Source organism: Acartia tonsa, chromosome 14 (assembly GCF_053477335.1).
Source record: "Acartia tonsa isolate MP-2025a chromosome 14, ASM5347733v1, whole genome shotgun sequence".
Classification (NCBI taxonomy): domain Eukaryota; kingdom Metazoa; phylum Arthropoda; class Copepoda; order Calanoida; family Acartiidae; genus Acartia; species Acartia tonsa.
In genome coordinates this window covers 9,680,781-9,692,086 of record NC_137273.1, presented here as the reverse complement: position 1 = coordinate 9,692,086, position 11,306 = coordinate 9,680,781, and the positions used below count along the sequence as shown (strand labels likewise).

The 11,306-nt window shown below is 29.1% G+C and overlaps 1 protein-coding gene across 5 annotated transcripts in view; it reads left to right on the top strand.

Moving 5' to 3' along the window:
• Positions 1-833: 833 nt before the first annotated feature.
• The window catches only part of LOC145306113 (serine/threonine-protein kinase pim-3-like), a 48,689-nt gene continuing 38,216 nt past the window's right edge, over positions 834-11,306 (top strand). For all 5 annotated transcript variants that reach the window (XM_080148065.1, XM_080148067.1, XM_080148068.1 and 2 more), the window contains exon 1: positions 834-1,868. In XM_080148065.1, coding sequence (XP_080004191.1) covers positions 1,671-1,868 — 198 coding nt within the window. In that variant the 5' untranslated portion in view covers positions 834-1,670. The remainder of the gene's footprint in view (positions 1,869-11,306) is intronic.

Genomic DNA, 11,306 nt, shown 5'->3' with positions numbered 1-11,306 from the left:
GGAAGTATATTAATTTATCGGCCATTGTCTTATCCCTTTAGATACTTGTGTAAATGCTTCTCTACTTTGTTCCTATCTTCATATATGTTTGTGGATTTTCATACAGGGTGCACAAAAAATTAATTTTATATATCCTAATCTATAAAAGTAACAAGATATTTGTCTATAGGTCTGTGTGTTTGTACCGAAAGATCTCGCTAACCGCTGCTGGACTAATATGGTTCTTTTAACAGTGAAACTTCTATTGCATTGGTTCAAGGAAGGTTTATAACTATTTTGGGGTAGTGAACCACCACCCCTTCAAGAGAAATCATTCCTAGACAAAAAATGACCTCCCCCTCAATTTTTATCCTTTTTGTTTTATGATAGACGTCATTTTCCATGTTTTTTTTTTAAATAACTACGAAAAGTAGAATTTGTTAAATTTTCCTTAGGCCACCCTGTAATTGTGTGTGTGTGTGTGTGTGTGTATATACTTGCTCACTAGTCTGCTAATGTGTGTGTGTGTGTGTGAGTTTGCATTTTTCGCAAATAATTTGCGTTGAAGATTTGCAGAAAGTGACTGGTAAAATGTTCAGGGGGTAGGGGGCGGGGGGAGATACGTGGGAAGGGGGAGGGGGGCAACAAGACGGGGTAATTTTTGCATCAAGGGTCCGAGGGGGAGGGTTTCAAAAGCGCGACAACACAGAGAGTTTAACGAGGGGGGGTCAATCTGGGGTATGGGGGAAAATAAATACGAGGCCTAATATAATCAAGGGAATGTGCTTGGGAAAGGGGAAGGGCGGTTTGTAGATAATATATATAATAGAGCAATGGGGGGGGGGTGCGGGGGGGGGGAGGCCTTGCGGGCCTAGAGTTGTGAGATAGATAGATAGATATCTACTAGGATAGATAGATAGATAGTGGTACACTATACAGAGGAATAAACTTTGTATCTTAGTTTGAATATTTTATTCGCCCAGAAAACACACAAAAATACGTACATACCTTTTTATTTCATGAAAAAAAAACATTAACAGAAAAAAGTTATTTTGACAACTAAAAAAAGTACTCTAATTTTGTTTATATAAAAAGTGATATAAATAAATGTTAATAAAAAAGTGCCAACATGAAAAAAAAACTATATACTCTACATAGGTATGCTGAGAAAAAGTGACTTCTAAAAGTTTATATTACTGAAAATAAACTAACTGAAAAAAATGCTAAAAAGTTAACTACATAGTGACTATTAATAAAGAATAAAAAGTGTATAAGTGTGAAAATAAAAATAAAAACCTTCCTTCCGAAGTCTCTCTCTTCCTCTTTCTCTCTCTCTGACACTGTCTCCGAGTCGGAGACGTTTTTTTGTGTCTGAGAATCAGAGCGTACATTTTTTTTAAAATCTGTACGCTCAGACACAAATTATGAAACATAAATAAAAAGTAAAAAAAAAATAAAAACTTTTTGTTATTGTTAAATGAAAACTGTAAGTAAATAAAAATATATCATGTGAAGAAAATAAGATATGTTGAAACTTGATTATATAAAAACAAAAAAAGAAAAATTCCGTTGAAAAAAGAAGGAAAATTACAATGTAAAAAAGTGTCTGAAGTACGTTTTATTTGACGTATTTAACCTTTTTTGTTGAAAAATCGCCGAAATTAACGGCGCAACCGTGATTCAAACTGGGAATGCACGATTTGGACAATATTGCAGCCGTCACGGCTGGCATCAACCCGCCAACGTCGCAAACGGCGACCATCAACGGCGGCGGATGTAAATCTTGCGGTGAGAAGCGCAAGTTTGACGAAATTCGGCGGAGCGGCGGGATTAACGGTTCAACGGCTTCGATTAAGCCGACACATTTGCCGTTTGATAAAAAATATCGGGTAAGCAATTTATCAAAAGCAAAGTTTTTTCTAAAATTATATCTTTAACGCCGAAAGTTAATCATTAATCTTTAATTAAATGAGTCCCCCCTTTCTTGATTAAAAAGAATATAGAGTAACTACGCTTTTAAAAATTTCCAATCATTTATGAAAATGATATTATTAAATTGACTATTTGACTATAAAATTCATTTATTATTAATATCTATACATTATAAAACTCTGTTTAGTCATTCGTCTAGACTTGTTTAAAATATTGGAAAATAAGGAAAAACATAAAAAAATCCTTTTTATATATTTGTAATTAAAATTTTAGAATAAATGAGACTATGAGAGAAAAATCCTCCAGAATTTTTAAAGAAAATCTTTGAAAATTTCAAAATGGATTTTTTGAGTATTAGAAAGAAATAGATAAAGAATAATAGTCTTTTAATAGAAATTTTATAGAAAATATATCTAACTATTTATTTAAATGTTATTATGTATATTATTTTTTATGATTTATCCTTAAAATTGATTAATATTTTAATTTTAATATTTTTTGTACATTTAAAGGGAAAAAATCTCGCAACCTCTAAGGAAACATTGTAAAACATTTAAAATAACTTGCTCTTTGAGTCTTTTTAAAAACAAATCTCTTCTAAACGTCATATATCCATTTTAAACTATTGAAGAGGATTCCTGTAGTAATAAGTTAACATCTTTATACCATTTTAAGCATGTGGATTTTTTAGTTATTTTGAATTAAAATTAAAAAAATAAATTATTTTGTAGAAATATCCTATTGATTTGATTTTTAATAATATAGTAAAAAAATAGATTAATTTTAAGTTTTATAATTAATTTAATACAGTACATAGTGTTTGAAATAATACATTATATTTAATTCTTAAAACTAAATTGAAAATATTAAATCCTTATTAGAGTTGGATTAGTTTAAAATTTTAAGGAATATATCTATAATACATTGTAAAGTACAACAATTCATATTTTGTAAAATATGATTATATAAAGTAAATATTTTTAAGAAAACAAATTGTAATGATCTTGCTAACTGATGAACCAATTGATTTTTTTTAATCTTTGAAGCTTTATATGGGCCCTGGGCAGGTTTTTAACCATTTAGAGATGTCATCCCTTCAAACTTACGTCCAATTTTATGTTTTTTATACTTTGTATTTTTTGTTAATTTTGGATAACAAAAGTAATATTTAAAATTTAACTCGTTTTGCTAAAAACAAACAAATTTAAAACAAGTATGAAAATATGTATCAAAGCAAAGCTTAAACACTAAACGAAACAAAATCTAATTGTAAAAGTGTTTCTGTAATAGAAAATTGAAAAAAGATCATAATTAAGAGGATGAGCGGATGGAGGCAACGATAAATAATCTATCAATCTAATTTCTGGCTTTGGTTACCAGTATGACATGAATGCACTGTACATTAATTGAAGTGCTAATTAACTTTCCCTACTTTAAAAAAAGTGGTAAACTTGTCAAATGATTGTCAATAAATGGATTGTTCATTTAGTTTTTGTATTTATCTATTAGATGGTCAAAAAAAACATTTTTACACACAGACATAATAACAGAAAAGAATGACTGTTTTCTAAAATTTGCAAGGTGTGACCAAAATTAGAAATAAACCTCAGCTTTTTGGGACATTTTTTACAAAGAGACAATTTTAAAAACAAGGATGACAACATCCATAAAAGCGAAGCACTGAAACGGTAGGACAAACGGACATTAACACTTGTCTAGTGTCTGAACTGAATAATCAGAATATAAAAGTATCTAAAGAGTCGAATCAAAATTGTAAGTAAATTTTTGAAAAACTGCTTGATACAGGATAATGTTTTGGACATACTTACATTTTTAGGACTTGATTATAGAGTTGCTTTGCTTATACTATTGTTCTTTGTTGTCCCAGGAATCAATATACCAAAAATCAGATCAAACGGATAATTCGATCACATAAAAATTTGTTGTTAAAAAAGTAGAAAAATCAACATGTTTAAAATGGACATACGGACATTCTGGTAATGATTATAGAGTTGCTACGCTTTCTAAATCGTACCTAACTACTACAGGAATCATCATGCAAAGTTTGAAATCGATAGTACAATTCTAACATGCCTAAATTAACAAATAAAAGCTATCTATCTCGGACGGACGTACGGACCGACCCTAATTATAGAAAAGCTTCGCTTTTAAAAAGAATTCAGATAGTTTTGAACTTGATTCAACTAACTGCTGCTAATTCAGTCGCATGTATTGTATTAAGAGTAAGAATATGGAAATGATATAACGCAACAAACTTCAATACAGAAAATTCATGGAATGAAAAGGCTGGTTGTTTTTATGGTATAAAATGTTATGTAAACAAAACTATAATCAATTATTAGTTCTAGAATCGTCACTTAACACTTTTTGTCGCTTAAGAATCACTAAATATGGAAAAAGTTTTCTATTATGTGTTACATTTAAATGTTAAATTTTCCTCCAAAGAGCGCGTTCCATTGGAAGGAATTTACTAACTTTTGATATAGTAGACCAATTTGGCTAATTTTTTTTTTAATAGATCCATATGGGTACCAGAATTCCGCTGATATAATTAATTTTGTTGAAAAGTCTATATTCAGAGAGAAAATTATGTTTTTTTACCTAACATTTTTAAAAATGCTTTATTCAGCCAGGAAAGCAGGTATTTGGCTAATAAGGGTCGAAAATGATAGTTTATTACCAGTAGTTTTGGATTGAATTGAATTTTATTTCATTTTTTTTCAATTAATGCCACTTTTCATTATTTTAAAAACACCCATTTTATGAGAAATCAAAAAATGGTGATTTTAACACATTTATAGTCATTTTTATTCATGCTTCATAAAATAAAAGTTGTTCCTTTTTTAATTCTTTATACAAAAACCAAATAAAAAAAAAATCCCGGTATTTTGCATTTTTTTCATTAAAATTAAGAAATCTAGGGTCTTTAATCAGCTGTTATTTTAAAGCTTGTATGTCTGAGTTCATTTACAAAACATTTATTTTATACAGTTTTGTATTGTGGGAGGCGTAGTTAGACAAATTAGTTGGGGGGAAAGTACAAAGTTTATACTGTGTTAACACTTTAAGGACAATAAGGATGAAAAGTAGAAAATGTTATTTATGAAATTATATTTAGATGTTGCATATAAAATATTGTATATCATAAATCCATTTTGAAATGATATTTAGAAAAGTAAAATCTTTATATATTTAAATATAGGTGTTACAAACAATATGAGTCAAACGGCAGATTTTAAAAAAATTAATATTTCATTTGGACATGAGGAAAGTTAAAGACCTGAAATCTGATTTCTTTTACAAGCTGAGTAATAATTATTTAGCGAATGGTATTATGGACAGCTTTCTGCGGATATTAAAATGAAAAAATATAGGATTATAGTCTGTTTTGTTATCCATGAGGAGCACTCGCCAGTAGTTAGGTAAGGTTATGTAAAATTGAGTAGCCCCTTTAGGGTTAGGGCCCTTTGCAGGTTAAAGGTTAGGTTATATTATTAGTACTTGATTATAGAGATGCTTTACTTATAACATTGTACTTTTTTGTAATCGAAATCAGGGTCCCAAAAATCATTTAAATATGTAATTTTAACATAGTGAAATTTGCTGTCAAAAAAGTTAAAAATCACCATGTTTTAAATATACGTACGGACTTGCTGGCAATGATTATAGAGTTGTTACACTATCTAATTCGTACCTAACTATTATAGGAATCACCATGTAATGTTTAAAATCGATAGGACAATTCTAACATGTCTAAATTAACAAAAAAAAGAGCTGACCGTTACGGACGGACAGACGGATGGACGGCCAGAGGGACCAACCCTAATTATAGAATGGCTTCACTTTTAAAGATATAACTTTTTAGATATGTGTGAAATAAAAAAACTTCTTGTCCTTTCATCTGTGAACACAATCATATATCCCTTAGAACGTCAGAGCTATGGATGTTATAAACTTAAATATTCTCCATAATTGTAGAAATGTTGTCGAGAAATATCAAATGTCCAACTTTAATAGCGGTTGAGTAAATCTCTATAGCACCATAGCATTACGGACGGACAGATATAGTGAATTATAGAGTAGCATTGCTACTAAAAATATTCTCTATTCAAGCCCTTATACTTTATATTTGCATAAATTTTTGTCACTTCCTTCAAAGTGCCTTGTTGAACACCAAACCCCTTCTTATTTGAACAAGGATGACAACATCCATAAAAGCGAAGCACAGAAACGGTAGGACAAACGGACATTAACACTTATATAGTGTCAGAACTGAATAATCATAATATAAATGTATAAGGGTCAAAGCAAAATTGTAAGTAAATTTGTTGAAAAAAACTGCTTGATTCAGGATAATGTTCATGGACATACTTACATCTTTAGGACTTGATTATAGAGTTGCTTTGCTTATAACATTATACTTTGTTGTCCCAGGAATCAATATACCAAAAATCAAATCAATCAGATGATTAGTTCACATAAAAATTTGTTGTTAAAAAAGAAAAAAAATCAACATGTTTAAAATGGACATACGGACATTTTGGTAATGATTATAGAGTTGCTTCGCTTATTTAATTACACTTTGTTGTCCCAGGAATCAATATACCAAAAATAAGATCAATCAGATGTTTAGTTCACATAAAAATTTGTTCTTAAAAAGTAAAAAAAATCAACATGTTTAAAATGGACGTACGGACATTTTGGTAATGGTTATAGAGTTGCTACGCTTTCTAATCGTACCTAACTACTAAAGGAATCACCATGCAAAATTTGAAATCGATAGGACAATTCTAAAATGCCTAAATTAATTCAAAAAGCTATCCGTTACGGACGGACGGACGGACCGACCCTAATTATAGAAAGGCTTCGCTTTTAAAAATGTGTATATAAGGCGGGGTAGATTTTTTACTGTTTGTTAGGTTAGGTTAGGTTAGGTTATATTAGGTAAGATTATGAAATGTTTGTTAAAATGCTAGGTGCACGGCCTTTCAAATAAATCTATTTTTATAAGCGAAGCTTTTCTATAATCAGAGTCGGTCCGTCCATCCGTTACGGTTAGCTCTTTTCGTTAATTTAGGCATGTTAGAATTTTCCTATCGATTTCAAACTTTGCATGGTGATTCCTGTAGTTTTTAGGTACGATTTAGAAAGCGTAGCAACTCTGTAATCGTTGCCAGAACGTCCGTATGTCCATTTTAAACATATTGATTTTTAACTTTCTTAACAACAAATTTCTATGTGATAAAATTATCCGAGCTATCTGATTTTTCAATACTGATTCCTAAGACAGCAAAGTATAATGTTATTAGCGAAGCATCTTTATAATCAAGCCTTAAAATGTAAGTATGTCCTGAAACAACAAAATTACTTACAATTTGTTTCAATTTTTATACATTATATTCTGATTATTCAGTTATGAAACTTTACAAGTGTTAATGTTCGTTTGTCCTATCGTTTCAGAGCTTTGCTTTTATGGATGTTGTCTCCTTGTTTCTTTATGTGTCAATATTATTCCTAGCGTTAAATAGTTTCGGTTGGCTGAAAGTCTAATTTAATGAATTCCGATCTTTTAATATTATATCTTTGTTATAATGAAAGCTTTTCTACAATTAATATTGCTTCATTGTTCATTACCGTTCTATCTATTTAAAATTATGTATAACAGTTTGGACAAAAACAATTTTAGATGAAAAATTTTTTTATTTAAAATGACAAAATTAATCCAAACATGTTTAATTATCAATCAATTACCTATTCTTTTAAATTCAAACTGTAGGTAATTCGGATGAAATACAATCTTAATTTAGAAAAGCCTAAATAAAAACAAAATTGTTAAGATTTGCACAACGAGAAATAACGACATTTCTTTTACAAAAAAAGATTAGAAAAAAAGTAAAATGTATGATAAAGGTTAGGTATATGCGATAAAATTATTTGTTTATTATCATACAAAATTCCACTTAATTATATTATGAAAAAATGTTTTTGTTAAAAAAAATAATTTGTACCTTATAACCTTTTCATCTATAACATAAACAAAAATAAGACCGGGGTTTCTCCTAATAGTCCAACAAAAAGGTGGAAATCAACCCACCATTTAATTTATTATTAAATGTTTTCATTATTTACAATTTTATGATATAAAATATATATTTTGAAAAACGAAGCCTTTCTATTATTGGAACCTATTTTCGTCTGTATGTATTTGAGATATGCCAGAGAGCCGGACCTACCATTTTAACTACAACCTAATTTGTATTATAAATATTTTAGCCAATATTTTCATTTATATCATGATAATTATTATACTTACAATAAAGGATTTAAGTCCAGTTATGAATAAAAATATTTAATGTTTCAAGGAATAATAGTAAAATGAACTCGTCCATCCTGAGAGGTAAATTGAATCAGCTGGTTAATGAAAAAGACCCTAGATTTCTTAATTTTTATGAAAAAAATGCAAAATACCGGAATTTTTTTTTTATTTGGTTTTTGTATAAAGAATTAAAAAAGGAACAACTTTTATTTTATGAGGCATGAATAAAAATGACTATAAATGTGTTAAAATCACCATTTTTTGATTTCTCATAAAATGGGTGTTTTTAAAATAATGAAAAGTGGCATTAAATGAAAAAAAATGAAATAAAATTCAATTCAATCCAAAACTACTGGTAATAAACTATCATTTTCGACCCTTATTAGCCAAATACCTGCTTTCCTGGCTGAATGAAGAATTTTTAAAAATGTTAGGTAAAAAAACATAATTTTCTCTGTGAATATAGACTTTTCAACAAAATTAATTATATCAGCGGAATTCTTGTACCAATATGAATCTATTAAAAAAAAAATTAGCCAAATTGGTCTACTATATCAAAAGTTAGTAATTTCCTTCCAATGGAACGCGCTCTTTAGAATTGTTATTTCTGCGCTATTTATTAAAATCTTTATCTCTGTCTTTTTTCAAATTTTAATTTTAGTAAAATTCTTTATTTGAGTTTAATACAGTTACAATAAATATATACAGCAAATATTTAGCAAAATAATAAATTATTTTTTTTATCTTTTATAAGTTCAATCACCTTTTAATAGTGGTTTTTATTGTGTGTGCGTGTGTGTGAGTGTGTGTGTCTGTTTTTAGCGTAAATTTTGTGTTGTCATACAAAACTTTTGTTTGTAAGTAAGATGTATGTATGTATGTCTGTCTGTCCTTAAGATCTCTCTACCACGTAAGATGTCTCCATATTGGGTAAGCTTTATATAAGTCCCAGACTGTTTTCTTAGGGAGGAGGGTAAGTTGTCCCTCCACATTGGAAAAAAGCTTAAATAAAAAACTTACTCGTCCTCCCATTCTTTTATTTCATTTCTGAAAATTAGATTTAAGGAGGGAGGGCAGTTTACTTAACTTTCCAGCCGTTTACGATACCTTGAGTAACTTAAATAAGAAGCCCAGACAGACAGACAAACACTTATCCTACTACTTATGTTAAATATAAGTAAATTTCTATGTGTTCATCTACTGTTGTTGTTTGTTAAGAATTTGCAGTGTTTTTGCTATTTTGCAAAAATTAAAGATCAGACAATTTATGTTTTTTTTTAAATATTTGGCAGTACGTCCATCCACCTTTAATAACTAATTAACAAAGTTTTTATCATAAAATAGTTACTTAAAGTTGTCCTACCTATTCAAAACCTTTATAAACATTTTTGAAACATAAACAAATCTTAACTGTATTATTTGATCTTTTGCTTATTAATCTTATATAATGATTTCTAGGAAAATAAGACATAACTTCTTAGTACATCAACTGAATTGTTTTGCCATCAGCAATTCTAACCATCCCAAACCCTATATAATGCTTCCCTAAAATTAAAAAACCTTACTTCTTTCTATTATACGATAAGCACCACCCCTTGTTTAATTACTATTGTGTTTGTTTGCAAATATTAAATACTGCGGAAGTGAATAAACACTCCTTTATTTTGCACTGGCAAAAATGTATTCATTGCTGTGTGCAAAATACTCTTGCTAAAAAAACACACACAAACTGCTTTGGGCAGGGAATAGGCTTCTCAAGAAAAAAAAAGGTTTTTATCCCAAATTAGAAAGATCTCACAGAACCAATTAAGTGTTCCATTTAGGTAAAGCTTCACAAAAGGATGGTTTTAGGCTATTTTTTGCCCCGTCCATCTCCTTTTGAATGCAGAGCCACTATGTGTGTATTGTGTAATTGTTTAGCCATTAATTAAATATTAAGATTTTTCGTTTTTATATTTCGGAATATGTATCACCTACTTTTGCCTTATCGCTTTTTAAATGGGCAAAAAACGCGTCCTTCAAATTTCGCAAAAAAATTGAGAAAATTTTTACAGCAATGGAAGGTTAAGTTTAAAGTAAACATACTCACGGATGGGTAACTGTTTTCTCATTTACTAAGTATATTTGCGATTACTTTTATTTAATGAAATCTTCCAATTTTTAACATGTACAAAACGGCCTGCTTAATTGCTTCAAGATCCATGTCAGATCTATATAGGAAATAAATGTCTATAAACGAGCTCAAGTTTTCCAAGGAATATATGATTAAAACTCATAGTGCTCCAATAATCCATAATAAACTCTCATTGCCCAGAACGATAAGACCCATTATTTTACTTTATTAAAAATAAATTCATTTTTTTTCATTTAATGTTGCTATTTACCTTATATTGATGTATTTGATTTCTAATCATAAAAAAGAAAATTTAAATTTATATTATGATAAATTTAAGAAAACTATGTTTTAAAAGAATTCGATTGTGGCGACATTTTGTGTGTTCAAATATTAAACTAAAATTGTAATCATCATCATTAACCCTTTGGTGATAGTAATGTAAAGAAAAAAATATAATTTAAAAAAATCTTTTAAAAATCATTTAAATTATTAAATATTTACTTTCTTTTAGATAGTAATGCCGGGTGAGGAAAATAGATTTATTGAGAAATAGATATGCATATAGAAAACTAGCCAATAGGGAGACAATTATATCGAGCCAACTCTAGTAAATATTCATATTTTCTGCCTTGTACTATATTAATCTTGATGATAATTATAGTCCACCCGCCCCTTCACCATATAAAGATTATGTGTAATAATCATTATATAGACATAAAAATGTAGTAGTAATGTACAATGAAAATCGTTTGGTCAATATAATGTCCCTAAAAATGGTTTATCTATAAGTAGTAAAAGACTAAAAAGAAACTTAGAAAGGTAGGCGGTTTGTTTTTCGTTTGTTTGTTTATTACTTTAGGTCGGGTTAGGTCAGGTTATATTGGGTACTAGATAGACCAGCAGGGTTAGGGCCCCCTGCATAGTATTAGAAATACCCTCAAT